This window comes from Acanthochromis polyacanthus, chromosome 3 (assembly GCF_021347895.1).
Source record: "Acanthochromis polyacanthus isolate Apoly-LR-REF ecotype Palm Island chromosome 3, KAUST_Apoly_ChrSc, whole genome shotgun sequence".
NCBI classification, from domain to species: Eukaryota; Metazoa; Chordata; class Actinopteri; family Pomacentridae; genus Acanthochromis; species Acanthochromis polyacanthus.
In genome coordinates, this window is record NC_067115.1 from 20953283 (window position 1) to 20980618 (window position 27336).

Consider the following 27336-nt stretch of genomic DNA (forward strand, 5'->3'; position numbering starts at 1 on the left):
AAACGAACATCAAAAATTGTGATTATTGAGAGCAGGAGACAAGGCAGGGGTTGAGATGCAGAAAAGTAACCAACTGTGTGTCTGACTTCTTATCACCAGTACAGTTTTGTTGCTTGTTGAATAAATTGGTAAAGTGAAGGTTTAAGGTGTTTGCATGTGGACAGATTAAAAAAAATACAGTGTTTGCAGGTTTAGCAGGTTTGGCTGGCTTAGTGTGGACAGACTTTGTGAAACACTGTTTATTCCCTGTTTAACTCGAGCGACTTCACAATGACCAAAACAATCTGCCATCAACCAGTTTGTTCAGTAACACTGACTGACAATCCTCCAGTGACAGCAGCTCACAATGACGCAACACGTAGGCCTTAGTGAAAACTGGGGCTCATACTGACTTATTTCCTACTGACTAATTCCTTTGCACTGAAACAAGAATGTATTTTAGACATGTCAGCTAGTTTAAAAGTAAGAAAACGCGCAGAAGAAGTCGTAATGTGTTTGCAGAATGAAGCTAACACTGGCAGTGTGAGCACCAGCAGCTTTCTTGCCCACATATCTGTGCAGAATGTGGTTGCACATTGCTCTGGTTGAGTGTTTAGATACCCGTTTATTTTGACACAACTTGTATACAACCTTATATTCTTTACAAGATGTACTGTTTTTTACAAAATATCATCTGTCCCACCTTCCACCTTGCTGGTTTCCAATCTCTGAACATTAATATGGGAGGAGCAGGATTCCAGCCCCAGCGAGTGATGGATGACTTCTCAGACATAACAGTTATTTGGCATTTTACATTAATTATGTACTAATAATTACTTTAACTACTATTTCTGGTGCCCATTAGCGAGGATAGCAACGTTTCCCACGTTAGTTAAACAACTGCATACATATTGTGAAAGTCCCCGATGAGCGATCAGTGAAGTTGATCTTATCTTATCTACTAAAAACAGCACTCCAAGCTCCTTGATAAATCTCTAATTTGATGTTTTTCTAGTGGAGCCCTTCAGTTTTTAGACTGTTATTATAGAATTGATGAACTAGTTTGTGGTGGCGGATGGGAACTGTGAACAGGGCTAATGAAAGAGATTAGATGAAAGCACTGATGAGCAGACTGAGACTGAAGCTTCATCACATCTGCAGTGTCATCCACTTAACTCTGATGGCAAATCGAACTTCAGAACAAAAAGATGAGGGAAAGAGAGGCAGAGGCAATAAGCGAGAAGGAGATGAAAGAGAAAATAGGGAGCAGACGAATCAGGGCTCATTTGTGTTGAAACCCGTCAAAATTCACACTGACAGCGGGCCTGAAAGGAAGCAGCGATGCCCAGACTCCACCGCTGACCTTCCCTGATCTCCAGTAATGGATTTACATTTTTAGTGCTGTTGTGTACAAACATAGCGCATGTACACTCACACACACACACAAAGCATATGGAGGCTGCCACATTACTGAGCCGTTCAACCATCAAACCAAACACTTCGATTTCATGATCCTGCTGCTATGAGTATCGCACACTATAGCCAATTACAGATAAACTGGCGCATTTTCTTTCTCCCATTTACAGATCGACAGGCACAGCAGCTATTTTTACCTCTGCATAAAAGCAGAGACTGTTTTCACACTCCGCCAACTGGAACTGTGCCTTTCATTAAGGAAATCTATTTACAGCTGAGCAGGGGGAGAGGCGCAGGAGCGGGGAGAGATGAGCTCTGATTAAATCTTTCAATGAAAATGTTTGAGGGCTCTGTCTGTTGTTTTTATCACCACACTGCCCCGGCATTTTTAAATATAATGAGGCGGAGTGTAATTTGTTGCATCTAACTGCTTTTACGATGCTAAGTCAAGACTGCGCCGATCTACATCAACACACACCGTTTGTCGTGGAGTTATCTCCAAGACTCAGCTGGTGTCAATCACTGGTGTAGCGTTAGATGAGCAGGTCTGCAAACTGTGACCTCGCCATCTGGGTATGTGTCAGTGGCAATTAGGTTGATGAGCGCATCGGTATACTATAGATAATGTGGATAAAAGAGAAAAAGACTGAGGAATTTATACACGAAAGAGATCAAAGCAACCGGAGGAAATCTAATGTGATGTGAAAATGCATAAACAAGAAGCATTTTACCATCAGTTTAGATTTAAGTAAATTACTTTCCTGTTGTTTGACCTCTTCTTATATTTCCTGAAATGTTATCCTCTATAGTGTTCAGATTCCCTCTTTGAACCTAATTAAACCTACCACTTTACAACTATCAGCTGCACCGACTGCTGTTCATGATCTCATTGTCTGTAGCTTCCTTGGTTTTCAATGTTGGTAAAACTGACAGTGCATGGCAAGACATCCTTGCTCTGCATGCACCACCGAACACAGCTGAGGCTTCCCAGTTGGCTTATCCATTAAGTAACTGTTACCTGGGTGGTGGACCATTCACTTAAAGTGCACTTTTTAACAAAAGAGTGATGCCGAGGCAGTGGCAGCTTTGCAGTGGACGATGAGGCAAAACGACACTGCAAAACAAAATTACTTCAAACGATCACCTTCCTTTTAGAAATAAAAGTGATTACGTGACGATCATAAATAATGTACCGCTGCATCATAATACAGTTCCTTCAATGACTAACTCCTTCAGGCTACACAATATTTCCAAAACACCTACAGGACTTTTTATTTGTGTGATTTCAGCGAGTCGTTTTGGGATTATACGTGCTATTGGAGTCTTTTTATGCCACCAACCAAGACATTAACATCGCAACACTTTCATGGAAAGTATGCAGCCATGTGAAAGTGTTTAATCACTAAGCTCCTGCGGGTGCATGCCTGGGGGATTTCAATGCGGCATTGGGAGTCGGCTGTCAACACAAAAGCAGCTGTGGACATACTTTTGGATGGCAAACACATGCACACACACACAGATGGGCACAAAGCCCAGAATCAAAAAAACATGTTACTGTTCACTGATAGTACACAAAGAGTGACAAAAAAATCCAGTCGTGAGGAGCAATCTGTGGAGAAAACAACTTTCTGTTTATGGTTTATTTGAATCTTGTGTCTACAAGCGCTTCATCTACTTTCAGCTGAACCACGTTTTAAATCTCTACACCTGGGGACTTCCAATCTCAGGCTTTGCAAACACTGGGACATTCCCAGTCTGCTTAAATACCGACTTTGTGTCTATGCTGGAAACTGAGCTCTTCAAAACCCAATTTGTGCAAAATCGTGCTCACACCCAAGGCAGCTAAATGACAGCAACACCTTTTAGACTCTACTTTTCACCAGTGGACATGATAAGCAAAACAATGAGGTAACAGACAAAGAAATCTTGTAAAACATTTCTAATCTGGCTCCCTCAGTTACAGTCAGTTAAGAAAATCCATCTGATGTGAGCCCCCGGGGAGCACAAAACAAGTGTGTTTAGATCATTTCTAAACACACTTAATACAGTTTATCAGATAAGTCCTGGATATAAAACTGTTGTCCATCCTCAAATCCTGTGAAATCCTCAAAAAACAACATGAAAGGGCACTTTCATGAACGTGTAATCAGTCAGCACAGAACGGAAAATCCAGAAAAAAAACCTGTTTCTCCTTTTAGATGATACACATATTGTGTGTAATCAGATTACAATGACTACAGCCTTTCCAGATTTGTGTTTGTGTGTGTAGAGGACAAATAGAGGCTGGGACTCTTTGATTATGGGGGAGAGAGAGAGGACAGTGCAGCTGCTATCCTCCGAACAGCATCGCCTCTGCTTCATTAGATGTCGCCTCTGTCTTTGCTCAGTCCTCATGTTTGTTTCAGGCAAAGGGGTGAACAAGAATCAAAGCATTTCTGAGGATTGCTCTCTTACTTCCTGTACGCAGAAAGAGGAAAGCACTTATACAGCAACAAAATCCTCTCCAGGGACGGGATAGAGGAGTGAGGGGGAAAGTGAACAGAGCGACGCAGCACTTTGATTTGAGCTCCCAACGGTCTTAAACCCAGAAATGATAGCTGTATGTAGCCAGTCACAGGGGAGCTGAGAGAAATGATATGGAAGCAAAGATTTTGTACAGAGCCAAAGCTGCTTTAAAGAAACCGGAGGAAAGCTATAGTCAAAAAAAAAGGAAGATGAGTGAAAGAATATGATACTGTCTTGTCTCTGCTGTGTAAACATCCCTGATGATATAGGCAGAATGCAATGTATTTGACCAGGCAGAGATGCCAGAATTGATTAACAGAAAAGATGCATTATTGTCATCATCTCTAGACGCTCTGTTGTTCACTGGAACACAATACTAAAATTAACAAGCCACATCCACTATGTAGAAGGTCAGATTGTGGATTATGGGAAGTTTGGAAAACAATAAAGTGATTTTTTTCTTACAAAATGTCATCTGACCAAGTGTAAGGGGAACAGTGTTTTTGCAGAATCAAGAAACTTCACCGGAGGAGTCAAGGATAGCCTGTCTCTGTTGTCCTGAACAACGTCCATGAAGTGACGGCAGCAGTTGTGTGTGCACACCTGGCAAATTGCTCCAGTAAGTGGCCATGCCTGTTGAATTCTTAGTTTTGCCTATTTGAATAGAAGGTCATGGAATCTTTGTTGCACGACACACTTCTGTCTGCCTTTATTTCATGCATCCAACAAAGGCAAAATGCAAAGAAAATCTGTGTTGTTTATATTTATATACATAGTTATTTTATGTCTGCCCTCTCTTTGTGCTGCCAAACAAACTTAGCTACGCAGGACACTGGACCTACATGCACAGACGAACTTTGTCGTGTGTATCTTTGCATTAGACAAATAAAACCTGGACTTTGGCTCTTTGTTTTCTTGCAGCATTTATCTTTTGTCCCTCACACAGTGACACGGGTGGATTAAAACTCTTCTTTTCCTGGTTTTCAATAGCCCATCATTTCTCTTGTCGCTGCACAGAAACCGAGGGTCTCCCAGGTCAGCCTCTTGACAAATGGAGGAACTCATTGTGAGTAGGAAGCAGGGAAGGAGAGTGAAAGAGTGAAAGGATATTTGTTGCTGCCGGAGAGACCGGCGACCTTGTCTTTTGGGCAAACTCACGTTTTTTTTTTAGGTTAACGCCCACTTGAAGCAATTCAAAGCTGTGGTGCACGCATAAAGACGGCGGCTTGAGAGGCCCACTTAATGCCCATCCACAGAATATGCTCTATTACTAATACACACACACACCATAATCCCCTGGGACCCCTGTCTCCCCCCTGAAAGAGTGAGCCTGACACGAGCCTCAGACTCAACCCTAAAAATCCCAGCTGACCCCAACACACAGACTTGCATACACATGCATACAATTCCCCAAAGGAGAAAGTAGGGGGCCCCCAGGCCGGGCAGGTGCTGCAGCAGTCCCACAGAGTGGAGTAGCTGTGTGTGCAGAAGTGTGTGTGATAGTAGAGGGCTCGTTTGCCGTCTGTCAGTCCAACCTGCTACTTGTGCACGATCAGCCGGTCTCTGGATCGCTTCTCCAGGGGTTTCTTGGCTGTTTATGTGTGTGTGTGTGTGTGTGTCTGTGTGTGTCTGTGTGTGTGCATGCCAGTGTGTGTTTCTTACAAGACTGGTCAGACTCATAGATCAATGCATCCAGGATTATGTATCATCCTAACAGCATTATTGGGGTCAGTGTCAGTGAGCGACACGCCCACAGCCTCCAGCAACCCCCCCACTCCTCTACTCCTGGGGGAGTTTGGGTTTGACAGAGACACGGCCTGGTTACATGTTATGCCATGATTGTTACCCAGCAGGCAAAAGGATTTAAAGCTGCACTAGGCAAGATTTTGATCTAAAAATACATTTTTCTAATCAGCCTAAATCACAAACGGGGGCTGAAGGAATGAAGACTCTGGCATCTTCACTCCATCAGCTAAAACCCAGCTGATTCAACTCATTTAGCCCAGAGAAATTCTGGCGCTGTGCATGTTTTAACTCAGAAAGAAACTAATTTAGCAGTGATATACAAACCATAAACAGCAATAAGTAAGCTCTTGAAAATTATGTGTATTCAACAGCAAGCGGTCTTTTGGGATATTTAAGCAGCACAAATCAGCAGAGCCGGCAAAGACAGTTACAGCGAAACAGTTACTTCTTGGTGTCAGTGTGCAAAATTTCCTAGTGCAGATTTAAGCCACTTCTATTAGTGATAAAGCCACTGTTACAGCATATGTATATGTCAAGGTCATGATCCATAGGAAAAATTACACTAATGTCTGCAAAATATTGACTTTTGAATGTTAAAAATTGACTTCAGCAGTTGCAGTACGGTAACTTATCCAAAATCTTTCCAATGTTTCATGACCTTTAAGCAAGACGCTGCAGTGTTTCATCCGAATAAACACACATGTGCTGCTCCAAACTGATAGCAAAGATTAAATCTGAGACCACCCACAGTTCACACACACAGATGAGCACCTGCAAAAGACAACACGGCTCTACAATGAGTGAAACATGCACACGGAAAGAGAGGGATCAAGCCACTTGCATTGTGGCTTGCAATACATACCTTGTCAAAAAGTGACTTCCATTGCTGAGACAGGGAAAGAGAAACAAAAGAGCATGTGAAGAAGAGGAAGGGAGGGGAAAATGAAATCAAAAGCAGGTGCCAGAGAGGAGACGAGCACCTGTTTGGAAATGATGAATATTGGCCAAAGGGACTATCTTTGCTTTAATTGCAGTCTGTTATTATCTGATCATTGAGGTCAATGAGCTGCAGCAAACGATAATACAAGTGTGATCATTATGTGTGAGGATAGAGCTGATGAACTGATGAATGTCTTTGGTGGCTTCTTTTATCGTCCTACAGTATTTTAACTCCCATCTGTGCCTGTAAAACTCAGTTTACACGTTTTGCCATGAGATTTAAATAAAAGTAAACACTTCGTTGGATTTCTCAAGTTAAAAAGAAACCAAGGGCCCTTATTCAAAACTGTGAAGATGTTATAAGGGGTCATATATTCATTTGAGGTCCCCTCTTGTATACTTACATCCTCTGGAGCCACAGGCAGGACGTCAGTACTTTCCAAAACCTCGATCTCTTCGCCCTCCGCGTTGGCCGCCACCGCCGGAGAGATGTTCACCGGCGCCTCCCGGGTTCCGCCCGTCATTTTCGGGCTGCTCTTCTCCATACACCCACGGAGAGCAGCGATCAGGTCCTTAGGAAAGCCTCCACATGCTGCAGTTTACAATCCCATCTCGCTCCCAGTGTGACAAATCAATGGTGTGCGTAATCCTGTGATGTGACGCGCACTTCCACATAAATCAATCTTCATCCGCGGAGAGGAGGAAAAAGTTGAAGCGTAATAGTTAAAAAGTCCCCATGTGGTGTCACAGCATCCTCCACCACATCGTTAGTCAGCAGTGACAGAGGTTTGCAGAGCTGGAGAGGAGCCGGAATTTTTAATTCCCCGCGAAAAAAAGAGGCAGCGATCCAAGTTTGCGAAGCTGGAGACGCACATCCACACTGTTCGCAGTTTCAGAGGTGCGACGCAGCAGAGCGCAGATCCATCTGAAAGAAATAATTACATCATCAGTGGTGACAACAACATGAAGCCCCAAAGGCTGAGATGACAAGCCGGGCTGGATGACGCACAAACTCTCGTGTGGCTTTTGGGAACTCGAGTCAAACGACGCGGGCGCACGGCACACTCCGAGAGAGAAGTTCACACGTGTGCCAGTATTTTTGGTGCGTCATGATACCTGGCACGCTGTTTTTCTACCGGTCGACGGCGCAGAAGCGGAGTAGGTGGGGGGGATGGACGTCTGGTTTCTCCGCCGTGCGCCGGCTGGAATCCTCGGTGGGAGGAACACGCCGACGACCGCCTCCGCTGGGACGGTTTGGTTCAGCTCCAGGAGATGCCACGACTCTGCCCCATCCGCATACGTCCTCCCAGGCACAGAGTAAGAGAGAGATGAAGAGAGGAAAGGGTGGGGGCGGAGAGATAAGGGACGGAAGAGAGGGGAGGGAGGGAGGGAGAGATTTGGCCGGCGGTGAGGAGGGATCACCAGCCACTCCCGCTCTGGGGGTTTTCGAGGAACTCCGACTCACTGGCTGAGCAGCTGGACGTCGCTGCCTCACAGGGTTTAAAGGTCGATTTGTGCAGGATGCCTCCTCACATAATGAAACATGACATTCATTTTGCTCCATGTCAGCTCGCCTTACTATTCCTCACACACTGAAACATGCTCCTCTTGCACTAAAGATGCTTCAGTGTTCTGTTTTGTTTTGTGTTTTTTGCACCTCTGCTATAAACATGAGCCAATATCTCAGCAGACCCCATTCGCGTTTAGCTTGATCTCAATGTTAGACACACTTAATAACCCCACCACCAAACTCAACAGTTGTACAGCTGCAGCAAGAAGGGAGTATCCAAGGGTGTAAATTCCTGCTCATTTTAGGGGATATAAATTGTCCCCTCCAGGTCTACAATCACCCAAATGGTGGGGCCCCGTTTCAGACAAACACCTGCCAATTACCTGAACAGACATCAAACAAGCCCTAATAGCTGGGTGGAAGTCACGTATGAGGAGAGGTGATGTGATGATCTGCAGTGTGTAGGTTGATCAGCATCCCTCAAACTCCCCCAGGCACTGTGTGATTGTATTGCCATGGAAACACTATGGCCAGTTGATATTCATAACCTTGGGGGTCTTTTCCTGCCTCCTACACAGCAGTGTTGGAATAAAGTTTGGTATGCCGTCAAAAAAAAAGAGAGAGTTAGAAGTCAGCAAACAAAAATCTGAGATTTGGTATCATCATTTTATCCAGATAAGAGAATAGTTTTATGGAATCTTGTTAATTTATGGCTTCATCACCTAGACTTGTACTAATAATTCATGTTTCCTTCTCATATAATCATTGTGACAAGAGGACTTAGATTTTTGTGTACAGACAAAGCCGGTTTAAGTGACACTTTAGGGACTGGATGCTGATCTGTTGCACATTTTTAATAGAAAATGAGGATTTTGAGGCACAAAGCTGCTGGGATTTGCATAACACATGTCTGATTTGCATTAATATAGCTTAGCAAGAATCTAGTTTTTATCTCACCAATTAACACAACTGTTTTTTTTTTTCAACTGTTAAGGGAAATCCAGACAAAATTATTCATGGAATTCACGGAAGGAAAACAGTTTGGTATAGAAATAATGAATATTAAAACCTATAAAGTGAATAAATTAACTAATAAATAAACCATGTCACAGTCTTCCAGGACAGATCACATCATGGCATCATGGGGTTTCCATTAAAAGCAGCTAATTGGATAAAGTCAGCCTGCTTTCAAATTTCATGTGCTAACATCTGCTGAGGAGCTTTAACACATGAGGGAAGAGAGTGTGAAGACAAGGGAAGGAGACAAGATGTACAGCAAGAAAAACACCTGCTATGTGGGAGAACTTTACTCATACATAAATTAACAGCTGGGGAGTATTACTTTCTCTTCACAGGAGCGTATTTCAGAGCTGTTTGAAAGCACTAACTGTTTTCTAAGCCGGCATCATGTTCTCTCTTCAGCCCGAGGATCTTCACTGTGTTTTCATAAGCAGCACCCCAGATGTTCTAAACGTTCCAAAATGTGTCAGTTTTGCAGTGATTTTAAACTGAGAGTTATCCATTGGCTTCAGCTAGTTAACTACTTTAACCGGTATTAGCAATATCTGCATGATCATCCTCATTTTGTGCCTTTTTTTAAAAAATATTTCAAATATTTGGCCAATACTTTTAAAATAAGTTATACAGTACAGTTTTTTTTAGTTGAATCACAGTGTTCAAAAAGCATGAGGGCACATCAGAAATCTCATATTTCCATGTAAATCTGCAAAATTATCAGTAAGTTAAAAAATTAAGAAATATTTAAAGAAGCACATTCTTTTGATGTATATAAAACGTTGCATTATTTCTGTCAGCAATTAAATTTTGCCAAACTCTGGCATTGACAATTTTTCTTGAGTTCTATCCTTCTTTTGTGCACTCGGACAACATTCAGGAGAATATTTAACTCATCAGAGCCTCATTCTAGTAAATCAACTTGCAGTAATTGCTTACACTGTAAAACCTGTAAAACAGAAACCGTAAAATACCGTGAAATCCAACATAGTATATTGCTGTCAGGGATAAAGATGTAGAAAAGATGCAGTTCTACCGGGAAAATATTACATTTTGATAGTAATGAGCAGATCAATCCACAATGCTCAGCAGGTGAGTTAAAAAGCTGTAGTTTTGGAGTCTGCTTTAAGGATGATGACATCAAAACCACAAAATCTTACAGAGATAATACAAACCTCAGTTCGGATTTTTTTGTGGGTTAGACCACTCTGCTTTAAACTCCCTCATATACTAAAAGACACAAAGCCAATCTTTATCCACCTGTGATTTTTTAAGCAATGCTGCCCTCTTGTGTCTTGGTAAATCTTGTCTCCATGCCATTAAAACCTACAATCTATTAGAACAGGATAAGAAATGTGGTTGGTAGTAAAAGCATAACAAAGCAGCTGCTGTGTAACCACATTATTGACAGCTTCTTATCAATAATTAAAACAGTCTGCTTGATCAGAAATACACATAAATATCTGACTTTCTTATTTTGTTCACTAGAGAGAGAAAGAGCAAAAACTTCACATTTGGTCTCAAAATGAAAAGAATAAATTCCACTTCACCAAGTTATAGACATAAATATTTATTGTAAACGTTGGAAAGGCAGGGCTGAGTGAATACATCAACTAAACCTTGTGGCAAGAAGTTGTAACTGCATGAAAATTCAAATCTGGGGCCACATTATTGCATGTGTTGATACCAAGTATCCTCCATTCAGCAGCAGTCACTTTAAAGACCTGAATTACTGGGACCTGGCAAGCAATTAGGAAAAACTTGCAGGGAAATTATTATTATTTTTACAGAAACTCTTAACACTGGAATGTGGCCAGAAATACAGAAGCATGCAAACTCAGAATTGTCACAATAACTCTGTGGTGTAAATGTACAATAGCTTAGCACACATGAAAAGTAAAGTGACCAATATGGGAAGAAGAGAGAAAGAGAGCAGCAGATTCTTAATTCCCCACAAACACATCCACTGATATAACAATGAGCTGCTCAGATGTGCAAACATTAAATAAAAAATAAATGTGTCACAGAAATTTGGCCATAAAAGGGAAACCATTACTCTGTCAGTGTGGATCATGATAGCTAATGTTTGTGCAAGTTTATGACCAGACTGTTAAATCAATATTTCTGCTATTGGTGTTTTGAATGTGAATCAGATATGGCCTTTTGGACAAAAACAAAAAGAATGTACAGTCTATGTTATATACAGTATTTACATTTTGTTCAAAAGGAGTCACCTCTATTGCATACCTCACAAACCCTATTATACTCTGTGACAACAAACTGTTCATCATATCAATCAGCAAGCAACCAAAAAAATAATAGCTATATACTCTATGTAACTCACTACGACTCACCAGCAGCTTAACTTTATTTTTCATATAAATATAAATATATTTTCTTTACTTTGCAAATCCTTGCAGATGACAGATTAAGCAAATTAGCAATTTGGTACAAAATTAAATATTTTTCTCTTTTATCTCCAAGCAGAGAAACACAGTGGAATGAAAATGCAAAAACAGAACGATTGCTTATACAAGATTGGACACAAGTTTTCCCCCTCAAAATAAAATGCACTTTTTTTTAAATACAGGCCCACTAAACTATAGAACCATGATAGATTGTTCATACTATTTTAATTTGCTAAATGCAAATTGGAAAATCTAATGCTTTGACTGGTCAAAATAGCTGTTATGTACCATGGCTACTGAGGGCTGGATCTGGATGCTCGAGGATCACCGCGTTTTAAGCAGCACTCTGTACATGGCGAAGCCCAGCACTGCAAACACTGTAGCGCCAACGCTCGCTCTCAGCCAGAATGTCGAGCTCTTCAGATCTGCTTGGCTTACATGTCTGTTAAACAGAGAGAAGCAGGCCCAAGGGAAATAAATACTGAGACAGAGTGAAGAGGAGGATGGCAAAGACTAAAGAGATGAAAATAGAGATGGCAAATTGAGGGATAAATAAAGAGCGATTTTCTGCTTCATTACTCATAACTAGGACATAAATAACAGATCATCTCCACCCCTTTCTATGACTTTGTGCAGAATCTAATGGAACAATTAAACAAGCTAAATTCATTTCTCTTAAATGAATACCTCTAAAGTCTGAAATAAATGGGACAAATGGCAGCAGCTGTAAAAGGACCATGAAAAAACGAATAAGATGAAGAAAATACGGATGAAAGAACAAGAAAGGAGCCTGGAAATATGGAAATAATGAAGCAGTAGCTGGTCAAACAGATGAGGGACTTGCGAGATTGTAGTTATGACATGAGGCAGCAGGACCAGAAATGGATTATGACAGCTCTTGTTACAGAAGATGAGACAACTGAGGCACGATGACATGCGTAAAGAAGATGACACCAGCAAAGCTGCCATCAAACGAAGGACACCAGGACTGAAGTCAGACAGGGAAAAAAGTGCTTACAGTCTTTATGAAGGAAACTTGCAAACAACATCAGAATTAAGAAAGTATACAAAGGATGCTTGAAGAGAATGACGATACCAAAAAAGGAGTGTTGAGGGAAAAAGGCAAAATCAGAGTCTGACAATATTAAAAGGTACTCTGAGGACGAAAGGAAGAAAAACAGGCTTTAATACTGCAGATGTTAATAGAGGAAAAACAAAGAAATGTTTTAAAAAGATGCACTTAAACGAAAGCAAGTACAAATCTGAGGTGAAAACACCTTAGAAACATTAACTTACTAAGCATATTTGGCCATTACTATCTGTTCCAACACTGAAAATGCATGTTATTGTTGTCCAATATGCTTTTTTTACTGTAGATTTGTATTGTAATGAGAAACAGGGTGTTTGCAGTGATGGGTAAAGATTTCACACCATACGCATATCATAACAACAAAGTATTTGCTCTGAGATCTCCCAATCATAGGGTAGAATTTGGAAGAGCAGTAATTACAAAGACCCATGCAACAAAACCAAGCAGATTACTAAAGAATGGCAGAATGAAGAAACGAAAGAGAAAAGACAACACGCGGTGACGATGGCGACAAAGATTAAAAAGAATTTTGTAAGAGACCTTCTGAGTACGACAGCGTAGAGTTTGGCCCTGACCGTCTGCAGCAGCTCAGAGTTGAGGAAGTTCTGACACAAGCAGAATGTGCACCGGTTACAAGTGCACATGCAGCGCAGCCGGGCGTGGCTGAGGAGAGAAGACACACCCACACACCATAAAATACACACCAACACAGCAGGATTTACAGACAAACAGGAGATACAGGATACAAAGGCAAGAGAGAAAAAAAAGAGCTGAAATTCCACCACCATTAACACAGACCAATGTGGCTTCATCACACGAGGCAGGTCAAAAAGAAAAGCTGAAACATTTGATTTGTGAGATATTTTCAGGAAAAGAAAGGAATCCAGTACACTAATCTCTTAAATATGATCTTAACTTTAGACCACAAGAGAAATACAAGAAAGTTTAAAATAAATGAGGAAGAATGTTTGTTGCAACTTGGATGAACCGTCCCTTTAAGGCCCACTTCTGTACTGTGTGGACCAACCACAAAAACAGGATGCTGTATCTATATAGCAACAGTAAATCACATAAACTACTTTAAATTTATCAAGTACTTTACCTACAACTGTCTTGAACAACAACAAAAACCAAATAACTATTTTATAACATACAAAACTGGTATGTGAAATAAAAACAAAGTATTCCCAGATTAAATGTTTGAAACTGTGATTGGCTCTTGAAATCTCTGTGGAATTGCATAACTACATGATCTGCGGGGAGGTGATTTGTGTTGACAGCAAACTGCGGTCTCACAGACTGCAGGAGTGTGAGCCTCTGGGAGATAACATTACAGCTCATCAGGGAACCCATGTATCAACAGAGCAAAACACTGTGGCATAAGACTAAAAGCAACGCATCCAGAGGCCACTGAAGTGCATCATGTCAAATACTGACACTTACAGAGAGCAGGAACATCCCCACAGGGAACCAGTCTATCCTAAGACAAGGAAGCGCAACAGCGTACAGCTTTGTCTGTTTGTTAAAGTTATATTTTGGGCCTTTTCGGCTTCATTTGACAGGTGCAGTGAGACACAGACAAGAAAGAGGGGAGAAGAGTGGGGCAAAGACATGCAGCAAAGGGCCGTGATCGGGAATCAAATCTGGACCAGTCCTTGCACATGGGTCACCTGCTTAACCTGTTGAGCTATACAGGCACCCACACAGCTTTGTCTTTAAACTGTTTTAGGTGAATCCTAACTATGTAGACAAAAGACCAGATTATAGACAAATGGGCCAAGCAAGTGCTTTTGCCAAACTGCTTAAAAGAAGCAACAGAAAAAAGCCTCCTATTTACTGCAGCTGTCACGGCCCCTGTGTTGACTCCACCGTTTCAGCCGACTGTTCCTCTGCTGCAGGCGTGTCTCCTCCTCCCTTGCTGCTCTCCACACAGGTGATCAGCATGGATAGAGAGCAGCTGCAGGAGCAGCACACCTGCAGCTCATCGCCATCACCACTCCAATAAAGACCATCTCTGCATACCGTTCGTTGTGGGATTCTCCACCCAGTCTCACTAAGACAGGGGTGTCAAGATCCGTTCCTGGAGGGCCACTATCCTGCATGTTTTAGAGGTTTCCCTCTTCCAACACACCTGATTCAAATGATCCGGCTCATTATCAGGCTTTTGCTGAGCTTGATGATGAGCTGATCATTTGAATCAGGTGTGTTGGAAGAGGGAAACATCTAAAACATGCAGGATAGTGGCCCTCCAGGAACTGAGTTTGACACCCCTGCACTAAGATGACAGTATGTGCCACATCCTCCTAACTGCCAGAGCAGCTATTCCCCCGTCGTCCTCCAGGTATGAAGATGTTGATCTTCCCCAATATTCCTCCAGGGTGAGGACTGGGACTCCTGCCATCCTCCAGGTGAGAGGACGCAGAGCCCTCTGCCAGCCACACTCTCCAAAAAGGACTCGCCGTCATTCCTGGCCGCAATGAGTGCCAGCGTTCCAACCCCCCGCCCCACCCCCGCCTGACTGCCGAGCCCCTGGAGCCTGCCTTTCCCCCTCCATCACCCGTAGTGAGTTTCTGCCTTTGGTTTTTGTACAGTAATTTGTAAATAAACCCTGTATAATTTGTGATCTGCCTCCAGACTGCTCTGTGTGCTCTCACTTTGGGTTCGAAGGCCCCACATACCGTGACACCAGCTATTTCCAACAAATCAGTTTCTGCAGTTGTTCGTAATTGTCAGAAAATCCTCAAAGGGTAACAAAATACGATTAAAACTTTAGATTTGATAATCACCAATCCAAAAGCAGCAGACTAATACTACCTCGGGTACCAGCAGCTACGAAGAAGAGAAAATTTTGTTCAGATCCATAGCAGATATTTTTCAGGACTAGCTGCCCAGTCCAATTTTCAGTAGACACAAGAGACATATAAACAAAGCAATACAAACTGTGATGAAATACCTCCCAGCACCACCAGCTATACAGGCAACTATACAGTGGGATTTGTCATATTTTGAAGGAAAAGGTTGAGCTACAAGGTTGTAGCTGCAGTTACCAAAATGCATTTCACTTTTTCCACAGTAATGGAAGCAAAAATTAAAAGGAGGTTGACAGTTTAAAGTGACCGATATATGTTCACATCATAGTTTTTAATTTTTGTGGATTAAATAGCAATAAAGTATTAAGACAAGTTAGCTTTAAATATAGTGCAACAATTTTGGAACATTTTAAAGATGCAAGGTGTACCGCATGATATGAGAATCAAATAAAATCAATAAAAATAGATTCTCCACAAATCCTATATTTAGAATGTATTGTCATATGGTTTAATAAAATGAGACGTTATATGTTTCAGAGCTGTGAAACTGCAGTTGTAGTTGGCTTTCGTTAAGAAAAATACAACATCCTTAATCAAAACACAGGAGAACCGAGTAGGAATAACTTCCATTTAACCTCCACATACACATTACTTAATTTGAATTAATTATAATTAACTCTTGTACCCAGTAGGACGGCTAAAGTGAAAGCATTCTCAGTGCAGCTGTAATATTGTAGATCAAGGTGCTTAACTAAATGTGCATACGTACGGGTACATGGCCATTGTGGTCAGCTTGGTGTAGATGTCTCTGTTGGGCGCTGCTGCTGTGTTGCAGGTGAAGGACTGAGGAGGCGGCATCTTGTGCCTGCGACAGAACTCCAGCGGACTGCAGCCGTACATCTGCTTGATCTCTGGCAGGTCTGACTTGGCTGCGATCATCATGCATGGAGTCTTACTGTCCATGAAGTATTGCTGAGAGAAAAAGAACGAGTGAATGATCACGGTATTTTTTCAAAGAGGACAAACTTGTCAAATTTAACATTTAACGTTTGAGTCTTACCTTGAAGACTTTGGCGCAGTACTCAAAAGAGTAAGGGTTGCTGACGTCATAGACGAGGCAGACAATGTCACAGGCCAGATCAGCGTCAGACAGGTAGTCAAAGTCAGGAAATACTTCATGAAGCTACAGAGGATCCATAAATGGAGAAAACCGCCGCTTTAAATTCTTCGTTAAAATGCACCAAGACAGGGGAAATCTGCTGAGTTTCAACCTAAGCTCCATGCTGTAATCATAGGTGTGACACACTCCTAATTTTTACAATAACTGTCACTGTTATTATTATCATTAACTACAGTCATCCACTGATTCAATAAAACATGGTGCAGGAAATCCAGAAAGTATTTGGCTTTTTTTTTTCTCCAAAAACATGGCACATTTTGAATTACTGTACATTTTACAACATGTTGTGGAAGAAATGAGTCAGACCCTTCCACTGATATTCAGCAAAGAGTAGTGCACAAAGAGTCTCACTTACAGCCACAAGGATGGAGGCTGAAGTGTGAAACTGTCCCCTGACAATAAAGACTGAACCACACTGAGAAATCATTCATGCTCTGGCTGTCTATGAATACCAAGAAAACAATGCTGTACAGTGCTCCACACAAAGGGAGGACCTGTATGTGAATTTTTCTTTAAAGGTTATTTAACCAGTGTCAACGCAACAAGAGAGCAGTTCATGTGTTAAATGTTTGAGTAAATTAACAATAGGATTAAACATGGCTAGCAGTGCAACGTTGCTTCAACTGTTGTGGTTTATTTCCTAAACATAGTTGTCTAAAAGTAGCCTTTCAAACAATTTACTATGAGAATATTCATTGTTTCACCTTCACATCCACACAGAACTATTCAGATTTCTGTTGTTGCATATTATAAGAGCACACACTAACCCTACTGTGTTTGTGCTTTTCAAAAAGTAAGGAGTACGATGCTAATGCTTTTATCTAGCACGTAGAAATGCTTGCTTGACAAAGGCATTAGATGAACATGATAAGAGGCTTACATTAACAGCCGGGTAAGCACAGTAAACCTCAAGCTGGACTGGTCTTTGTGATTCACAGCTGACAATCCCACACACAATGTCTAGTGGAAAATATACTGTCCGGACTCCAAGTATTGGGACAGTTTTGTTCATCAGGCTCTGTACATCAGCACATTCAATATGAAATACATTAGTGGGTACTACCTTAAGGTCTCAGCTTTAATTTCAGTCGTCAATACTGAAAGAGCTGAGTGGGAGATACAGAGCTCTAAACAAACAGTGCCTAAAGATATTTGCATAAAATGCTAGTGATCTGCAACCTGAAATATCAGCATTATCTTTGATACTCACCAGAAGGTATTTCTCTTGGCCATAAACATAGGTTGTACTGATGGCATAGTAGGATCGATGCTCTTCTTTAATCATTTTTTGGCGCTGAGAAGGCAGAAGAGAAGACGATGAACATTAAATTATGATATAAGCTAAACTGTCCATGTAGCAATAGAAAAAATAATAATTCAATCTATCGTATATCTCAATTTATGCCAATTTCCAAGCAATAATAACAAATGCAATAATCTAGGATTAAGCAAAAACATGACATGTTACCATGAAATCTTTCATTGGATTATGTTTCATTTGTGTTATATACTGTAATAGCGGTGTTTGTTTGTTGCTTTGCTAACATGACAAAGTCTCCTCACTGCAACACATATCCAACCTGCCATTTTAATACAGGTGGTGTATTTAAATGATCTGAGCCCTGCTTGTTCTTTTGCTAAAAGTCAGAACATTATGCTGCTGTGTACTGACAGCATTTCCAGTCCCACCAGCATATGGCATCCACCTGCAGGTGTCTGAGTCGAGCTTCGTCTTTGGGAAGAAGTTAGTGTTGCTGCTTCCCATTTCCTACTGTGCTAAGCTCAATATTTTCTTCAGTGGTGTCCAAGTATGTTTAACTAAGCAAACGTACTTAACTACAATCCTCAATCCGCACTTCACTTGAGTATTTTATGCAACTTTCTGCTGTAATTCAACTAGATTTCAGAAAAAATATATATATTTACACTCCATTCATTTGACTGTTGTAGTTAATTCACAGCTTACTAGAAGTTTTAAAAAAAAATCAGGATGGAAATGAATAAAAATAAAATACAATGAACTGCTATACGATAATCAAGTCACCTAGTAGTATGTAAAATTAAAATAAATGAGTTCTACCTCAGTCAGCTACAAGATTGAAATGCTTGCATGCCAGTGCATCATAATGATAATAATAATCCACTGGCGTACAGTAACATAAAAATAGAACAGTGAGATGCCCATTCTGGTGTGCAGTGAATACTTTGAGATTTATATTGTATGTGCACTTTGCTGTTGATATTTAGACATTTTCACTTTGGCAAGTGACATTTTTTTTTTTAAGTGTGGTAAAGCTACTTTTACTCAAGTAAAAGATCTGAATACTTTTTCCACCACAAGGCTAGTGGTGGAAAAATCATATATTCCGCATGTGCTGGCTGACCTCACTGGTGTTTATTTCTGCTTACCATGAGGTTTCTACCCAGAAAGGCTTGGAGGAAGCCGCTCTTGCCGCTGCCAATGTCTCCAAAGACGTTACAGCGGAAGACGCTGCGCTGGGTCTGCTTCTTCTGCAGGTCAATCTTCTTATCTCGAGTCACTGCAGGGGGGCAAACCACACATGGGTATCAGATCAGAGGATCAGTTTAGACCGCTGCTGTGCACAACACAAGCGAGTCAACAACAACATTCAGCTTGAACTGCCACTTGAACTGTGCACCAGCTTATGTTACGAAAGAGCTGATTAACTTAACTGATATGGTCACCGGCCGCATGGCTGCTGAGTAACACAGTTCAAAAAAGCAATTCCATCCAACAACACAATGAGCTCAACAAATCAATAATAGTCGTAGCTCCAACATTGCAGAGTACAGTAGCATCATATGCATTCATTTAATATTACAATCAATTTCATATGCATCAACAGCTCTTAATCTATGTCAATATTGAAGCAAAAAGATAATGCAATGATATATTCACCTGTAATTCCTGCTGCTTGGGACTCCTGCTCAGCGATTATTGAATAACCAAGGTAGCCTAAATACTCCAGACATCGCTGGACATCCAGATAAGTTGTTAACCTGAACAAAGAGGATATTAAATGTAACACAAAAAATTTAACTGCACAATTATTATGACAAAAATGACACCATTAATTGTTGAAACAGGGAGGGAAATGCATTAATTATTTCAACAGAATAATAAAAAAGACAAATTGTCTAACTTCAGTTTTCAGTACCTTGTGATACATACTTGTCTTGTATCTAACATATTTAATGCATTTTAGAAGTGTATTTCTATAGCACCCTTAAAATAGCATTTAAAAAAGCTTTGACGGACAAACAAAAGCAGGAACCCAGAAGGCCATACGATAACAGGAAGCAGGACAGTAAAGCTAAACAAAAGGCAAGGAAAATTCAGATAAATAAAGCTCAAGTTAAAACAAGCTCGGTATACAGCTCTTGACACTTTTTTTGTTTGAAATAGAATAAGACATTTAAACTTAAACATCTTTATTGATAGTACCACCAGAGGGCTGCACAGGCAGAAACACAGCTTCACATAGCGGCTTCAGCTAAATGACGACTTACGTCCACTGTGAGAGATACCCCTGGTAGGTGATCCATCCCTGGTCATTAGTGCAAACTGTGTTATTGACGTCTGCACCCCAGGGCATGTAGGGGAAAACGTCAAACAAATCCTTCAGCTCTTCTGGCGACAAGGCACAATCACGGTCCTGATAGACAGAAAACTTACTAAGTGTTGTACAGCAAAGAGAACTACATAACAATAAGGAAACTGGTGCTGCAGGCAGGCATCGATTCCAGTGGTGTTAAAGATGTCAAGGTAAACTGAAAGAACTGGTCTAGTTCATTAGATGTTAGAAAAAGAATTAGTTTATTGCCTGCCATTTGTACCTGAGAAAACAAACATGACGGACTGAAGCACACATTGACAGTTGGAGACTAATCACCACGACAGAAAGTAGATCTTGCCGTAAGCTGTCACTTTCACTCTCTTGACTTCCCTTCTAACCTCCCACCTAAATCTGGTGTCAATCCCTCCTCAGTGGCAAGAAGTTAAATCAAGCCTCAGCAGGTGGTCACTGTTGGCTACAAAGTGTATGTCGGTACTGAGCTGCTTTTTGCAGGCGTCTCTTCAGGGTAAAGGATAAAGTAAACACAGAACCCGATTGTACCTTGTCATGTTTGTCAAAGACGCTCTGGAGAAAGAGGTAGGCGTTGTGGTTGAGCTCAGTAGTGCAGTCTGGGGGGACTTTTAGCCTAAAGAGAGTAAATTATCACAATGCACAGTCATATTTGAACACAGAGGACAAACATGAACATTTCTACAAATACAAATCATGGTAAACACTACAGATGGCATGCAAAAGTGGGAGGCTGATGAAGTGGTTATCAGTGCAGATTCAAGATTTATTTTTTCTTTGCTTTTAGTGTTATATCATGTTGTATTATCACAATGTACAAATGCTCACTTGCCACAAGAGAAATATTATATGTAAGGAATATATACTCTAGCATTTTGCATCTTAACAATGAGGGAAATGGTTCAGCAAATGGAAGTTCCGCAATGCATCTCATTGAGACTGAGGAGTGTTTTTACATTAGAATGAGGCTTTCGGAAAGGTGAAGGTTGTTGCACGTGAACAAGTTAGTCGTCTTTTGAATGTTTGCGCTGACTCACGGAGGGAAGAGATAGTCCTGATTTAACTCCAGGTCATCATCATATCCGAACCTCCTCAGCACTGTCCAGGTTGTTTCATGGCGGCCTCGCTGAATGAACAGCGTGTGGAGGAAGAGGAAGCCTGCAGAGGAATATTACAGAAAAACAGAGGAACGGTGAGGGGAAACATGACAAGTTGGTGCATACATAAACATGAAATGAGGTCAGTCCAGTCCCTCCTACCTTTCAAAGTGAGGCCGTTGTCACACACTCCATCAATCAAATTCTTCCTCACCACATTTTTTACATCCTCTAATGCCTGATGCTCTAGTGGGGTGTTGAAGCACGTCCGCTAAGAGCAGTCAGACAAAAACATCATTGTTTTCAAACCTTGCATTAAGGTTACTGTTCACATGAAAGGAAATAGAATCCCAGCAAAATCAGGAACTATTGTTTTCTAGTTTAGTTGCGAAATCTACTTTGTGTTGAATCTCTAGTTGATTACAAAAGCCAACAGCTGATTTACCTGGAAGAAGTTGAGTTCGTTATCATTGAGAATTCCATCATTGTCCAGGTCTGACACTTTGAAGATCCGAGTCAGAGCTTTTATACAAAGTTGCTTCATCTGGAAATCAAGTTGACGAATCAAAAGTTTAAAAAAAAGAAAGAGTAAATTTAAAACAAGTTAAAGGTTGCTGGATTTATTTTTGCTCTTACGTCTTTTTTCTCTGGACAGTAGAGGGGACCTGTGGGGTGGAGAACTGCCTTTTGGGCATAGTAGAACAGCTCTGAGATGTTCTTCAGGTTCTTCGCTGAACACTATAAGCAGCGATAAAAGGAAAATAATATAAATGCAAGTATGCTGCCGTTTCTTTTCTTTTCTGTCATGCAGTTCTTTAACATATAGCCTATAATATAACTAACTTAATAATTTTGTAACTCTTGTAAATCATAGCCTATCACTACTTCAACCGTACTACACTAACAGTGTCCGGATAAAACCGAGCCGTCACTGTTTACCTAGCTGCCTATGTCTGTATATACGTGTGAGAGCTGCTCTAAGTAGTTGCCAGACAGGGTATTAACACACAGGATCTGTCTGAGCGACGCGCCTGGTCTAATTAACCAGTCTGAAAAAAACCACAGGTGATGCTCTCATGTGATAGTCAGCGCTAAAGAAAAACGCAGGGGTATTTTAATGGACAGTGAACTCAGCACAAAGTACAGAAGCAAAATTGCAAAGGTGCAAGAAAGTTTTCACCATGAGGGACCTGAGGTTCACTGAGCTAAGACACACTGATTGCTAAGTTTCCACCATGTTACGGGTTTGACTTCAACTCGTGGCCAGGCTCACAACACCATATAGTGTGAGTCAACACTATGTAACAGTTAATTAAAACAGAAATGTAGCTTATTAAAATGTTTTGCATTCCTCTCTGCAAATAGTGTTTGTAATTCAGTTAAGTGCATTCATTCTAAAGACAATGATAAATTTCAGGAAGCAAATAAAGAGAAGCAAACACAAGTCTAGTGAAAATACAAAATGGCACATTAGATTAACAGATACCACCGAAACAACAAACAATATAACTGGCAAGATTATCCTGAGGCTGTGGACCTCTACAGGTTAGTGTTTCTAAGTTTAAAATCCCATTAACCGGTCACACTATAAGCGCTTTGGGTCATTTCTAATCTGTAGTCATTCTGTTTCAGCGCTGGTATTTAGTGAAAACTATTTAAAGTTCATATAAAGGGAATTCTGGGATTCAATTCTTAACACATATGTATCAGAAAACGATTGGTGAGAAAATATGGAAAACCTGAACTCTGTCGAAGTTAAATGTAGAGTTACATAAACAGTGTATGATCCTGTTTGTGTTCAGGATTTTTTAGGTGTAGAAGAAATCAGAGAATACACTATCCGCTAACACCAAAATGTTAGCAAAGCTGGAGTGCATTTGCATCAGGGGGCCTCCTGCTGAGGTGGACTGATTTTAGCCACACTGATAGAGAACTGACGATCCCCACCAGAATCTGCATCTCTAGTGACCATCTTACACCAAATCATTTCACAAACTTTCACTGGAAACAGATAATTCCATGTTACACATGAATGGCAAAAAAACTACTATGTGCCTAACATCTGGTGCTGTCAACAATACACACCCACCAATGAGGGTAATTGCCTTCTGCACTTGGTTAATTATAGCAGGGAACTCAGTCCACATCTGCAAAGTGATGAAAATATTCTGTCTTTCAGTGCGTGTTTGTGATTTTACATCTGACCCCTTTGATTCAGTGAAAGTACAGTTCATCTGGGCTGTCATATATAAAGCTGTCAATCAGTACCTCCGGCCAACCCTCCTCCTGCATTTCAGAGCAGAGAATATTGTGCTTGTTATACAGCTTTGACACCTAATTTTACATATTGAATTTCTTTACTCATTCCAATTTGGCTCTGTCCTTAAAACTCGGAAATCTTTTTGGGGTTGTTTAACACAGATTTAAATTCTATGTAGTGACATCTTTTAAGTACCTTCAACTGACTGATAAAAACTGATAAATGTTAATCTGAAAAAGAAAAAAAAAACAATGCTGCTCCTTTTGGTTCATGTAAAGTTGACAGTTTCCAGGCAACAGTTATCGTTGAACTGCTTTCTCCCCCTCTTTGTGTTCTCTTCAATGAGTGCAAAAAAATTTAAAAATATTGATTTCCATTTGTTGTTCTGCCCCTTTTGACCTCTTGTTGCCTGGGAAACGTACCGGTGCCTGTGTGTCCTCTGAATCAATAGCGTTGCCACAACATTAAACAAGAGTAAGTATTCATCAGGAAAATCAAAACACAATAAATGATAGCAATTTGTTTCACTCATACTACATTTGCATTAATGCTTTACCCTTGAGAAACATTAGGAGTAACCAGAATGTTTGCTCTCTCACCTCAACACAAGTCTCGATCTCACTGTACTGGTTCATAATGGGTAGGATGGTCTCCATGCTGCTGTGTTCCACCAGGTCGGACTTGTTCCCCACCAGGATCAGAGGAACCCTGCACACACCAAACACACATCACAAAAAATGGAAATTTAACAGACAACACCTCCATGATGCACATTTAATTCTCAGCAGTACTTCTCTTTGCATGTATTTTTATATTATTCCTCCTAGAAAAGCTTTGACTCATTTCCCAGTGGCTGAATCTGCTCATGTGAAGTGCAACAATTCCACTACTGCTCCCTGCTTACAGTGAGGCAACTGTGAGAAAAGTCACCATGTGACCATAGGACATTTCCACAGTTGGCCTCTTGCTGCAGAAATGCGTATTTTGCAGACTTTCCACTGGGTTGAGTTGGTATTCTTGATCAACACTAAACTGAGAATTACATTCCCTTTTCTTGCCCATATTTCAGAGCTTGCAGAGTAAATTCTGAACTATTTCTGTTCAAGGACACACCTGCTGTCCTTATCTGTGTTCTCCGTAATCAGGGGGATCCAGTGACTGGTCACCTATGAAAACAAAGATGGACACAATAAAATATACATTATAGAAGGAGACAACTCTTCATTTTTAAGTATCATAATGTCACACTGAATGTCTCTGTTGTCAAACTGTTCACATACTGATAAACAAACAAATTATGGAAATTCTACTGGCACATATAACTCACTTTCTCGATGGACTTCTTGTTGTTGACAGAGTACACGATGCAAATCACATTTGCCTGCGGAAGACACCAACAAAAATGCTTTACTAGGCTTTTACCTGAACTCAAACACATTTCACTGAGCAATGTGTAAGTCACTGACTGACCTTGGAAATCTCCTGAAACAGCTGCTCATCTGTCTGCTCTGCCTCTGTGGAAGGAAAGATAAGGGTAGTGAAGTAAAAACAAGAAGAGTGCCATACCTTCGTAAGGTCCTAAGCAAAAAAATTTTAAAAATTCCCACAAGGACAACATCGCCATGTTCATAAAAGTACCTGAATAGTCCACAATGTGTGTGGGAACCCTCTCTGGTGTGACATCTGCAGGTATGGTGATCTCTTCAGCTCGGTAGGGAACCTGGAACACACACAGGTGGTGGAAACTTATTTACAATCAGCTATAGGGCTTCAATAATACAGGAAAATCAATGGTGTTAGCTCCACTTAAGTTAGCGTGTACATCCAGCTGGCTACAGGAACAAGAGAAAAATCACATTTCCAAGATTCACGAAGGCAGACATTAATTACATTTCTGACATAATAGGAAGAAGAATTTACTCCTACCACATCTGGAAACTCCTCGCTGACCAGAGACATGATGAGAGACGTCTTCCCCACCTTGGCTGTGGAGAAATCGAGAGACAGTTCAGTGACAACTTTTTCGGTTAGATCTTAGCAAAACCTGATTTGCACTGCTTCACTAATGTAGTACAGTTTATGCGAGTGTGTAAGCTGGAGATTGGGGACATCATTTATTCATTCAAGATTAAAATAATTTCCAGTGAGCTCAGTAACATGCTCAAATTGAGTGACTGGGACACAGATTTCACATGATAGATAAGACAAAACCACAATCTGAACATATGACTCGTGAATTTCAGCCATCATCCCACAAAGCCAAAGAGAGTTGCAATGATTATTCGATTAGTTGGCAACTATTAAATTAATTGCCAACTAATCGGGTACTTGGTTTTATTAATTGTGATTCCTGCTCCTAAAATTTGAATATTATGTAGCATTCTAGCTGTGTCCCTGCAGTAAAATTAATATCTTTGGGTTGTGGACAAATCGAGACATTTGAGGAAGTCATCTTGGGCTTTTGGAAAACACTAAATGACATTTTTTTGACATGTGTGACACCATTTTCTTGACTAGTAGGAAGTAATTCACCGGTTAGTCAACAACGAACATAATCATTAGTAGCAGGGTGAATGCCAAAACCCTCCATGACCTACAAACTTTATTCTGATCTGTTATATAATAACCTAAAGCTCAGAAAAATCTAAATTCCTCATCATAACTTGCATAATATTTCAAGAATTTAATAATCTGTGAAGAACCCAATAGGCGGATGTAACCTGGCAGAGCTGGAGCTGCAAAAACAACAACAACAACAACAACTTTGAGACACAGACAGAAAATGACATTTTATGGGTTTTGTCAGCTTGGCTGTGGTTTAAAAAAAAAAAAAAAAAAAAAAACAACAATCTCTGCAAAGTGCGTGACTTGGATGTAGCATTCAGGTAATGGTAGGGCAACCAGCTTGCTATTTCTCATGGCTGTAATTTTGCAGTTTGTGTGCAACATTGCAAGAGATTATTTGAGGTTAGCTGAATAAGAGGAAAGAAAATATCTGTTTGCTGCTCTTTAAAGCTATAATAGATGGTTTTCTTTGGAAGATGTGCAGCAATACCAGGCACAACCCATTGGAAACGCATACAAAAAATAAACTGTAAGCATTTCCAGGATTGAAGGGCTGAAATGAATGCAGACAGGACCGTGATGACTGCTCAGCATCACATGCCCTGCTGGCCCCATCAGTGCAAACCAGAGCAGCTCCAAAGGCTGACTCCGCAGACAGACACAGCTTTTAGCTAGCACAGCTCCACTTACGCTCTCCCACTAATAAAATCCTCACGTCCTTGCGCATCTTCTCCAGCGTCGTCAACCGAGTCGGTAAACCGGTTTGTGTGCAACATTTATGCTCCCGGTCTGGATGAAGGATACGCCAGAGCCAGCAGCTCTCCCTCGGCACGGCTCGCCTGCTAACGGCTACGCTCGCATCTCAGCTCCGGTGCAGAAAAGACGCTGAAAATGCAGAGATATCCAGGCGACCGACGAGGTGTTTTATCACTGTGGTCTCGCTACCGGCCAGATATAGTCAGTGAGTCGGTGCTGGTGCTGCTCCGACCATCCAGCCAGTCACACTAACTTGACTATTATAACACAGCAGCCGGGAGCTAGCCTAGCTGCTACCCGCCCCGCCCCTTCAGCTGACCGGGAGAGGCCGAGCAAAGATCCTGGAGCGAAGACAGGAGAGCCGGTGCTGTACCAAAAGCTGATTCTAATCCTCAAAAACTATTTCTTGCATGTCTCTGCATAATTTTACTTCCTCTTTGTTCTAAATGAAGC

The 27336-nt window shown here is 41.0% G+C and overlaps 2 protein-coding genes across 6 annotated transcripts in view; both read right to left on the bottom strand.

Moving 5' to 3' along the window:
* The window catches only part of rhbdl3 (rhomboid, veinlet-like 3 (Drosophila)), a 70892-nt gene extending 62961 nt beyond the window's left edge, over nt 1–7931 (bottom strand). Inside the window, exons 1-3 of one of the 5 annotated variants that reach the window (XM_051945791.1) lie at nt 7702–7931; nt 6990–7510; nt 6509–6532 (exon numbers count right to left, since the gene is read on the bottom strand). In XM_051945791.1, coding sequence (XP_051801751.1) covers nt 6509–6532; nt 6990–7130 — 165 coding nt within the window. In that variant the 5' untranslated portion in view covers nt 7131–7510; nt 7702–7931. Of the gene's footprint in view, nt 1–6508; nt 6533–6989 lie in introns of all 5 variants that reach the window. The other 4 variants (XM_051945792.1, XM_051945790.1, XM_051945793.1 and 1 more) reach the window with 4 other exon arrangements.
* A 2732-nt stretch (nt 7932–10663) lies between these two features.
* rhot1b (ras homolog family member T1) lies at nt 10664–27213 on the bottom strand. Its single transcript, XM_022193828.2, has 20 exons — nt 26818–27213; nt 25489–25547; nt 25201–25282; nt 25033–25076; nt 24890–24943; nt 24676–24728; nt 24162–24270; nt 21939–22040; nt 21748–21846; nt 21465–21573; nt 21243–21363; nt 20737–20821; nt 20129–20274; nt 19518–19618; nt 19007–19137; nt 17808–17891; nt 16478–16600; nt 16187–16389; nt 13148–13270; nt 10664–11959 (listed from the first exon to the last, which is right to left on the bottom strand). Exons 1-20 carry the CDS (start codon nt 26852–26854, stop codon nt 11842–11844), a joined length of 1983 nt encoding a protein of 660 aa, XP_022049520.1. The 5' UTR covers nt 26855–27213; the 3' UTR covers nt 10664–11841.
* Between the last annotated feature and the right edge of the window lie 123 nt (nt 27214–27336).

Excerpts from the sequence above, each read along its gene's own strand:
- rhot1b (XM_022193828.2), bottom strand. The coding sequence starts at position 26,854 with ATGCGCAAGGACGTGAGGATTTTATTAGTGGGAGAGC. Across the intron at positions 25,548-26,817 it reads GATTTTATTAGTGGGAGAGC|CCAAGGTGGGGAAGACGTCT; the intron begins GTAAGTGGAGCT and ends ATTTCTCCACAG. Across the intron at positions 16,601-17,807 it reads GCCAAGAGAAATACCTTCTG|CTTCATGAAGTATTTCCTGA; the intron begins GTGAGTATCAAA and ends GATCCTCTGTAG.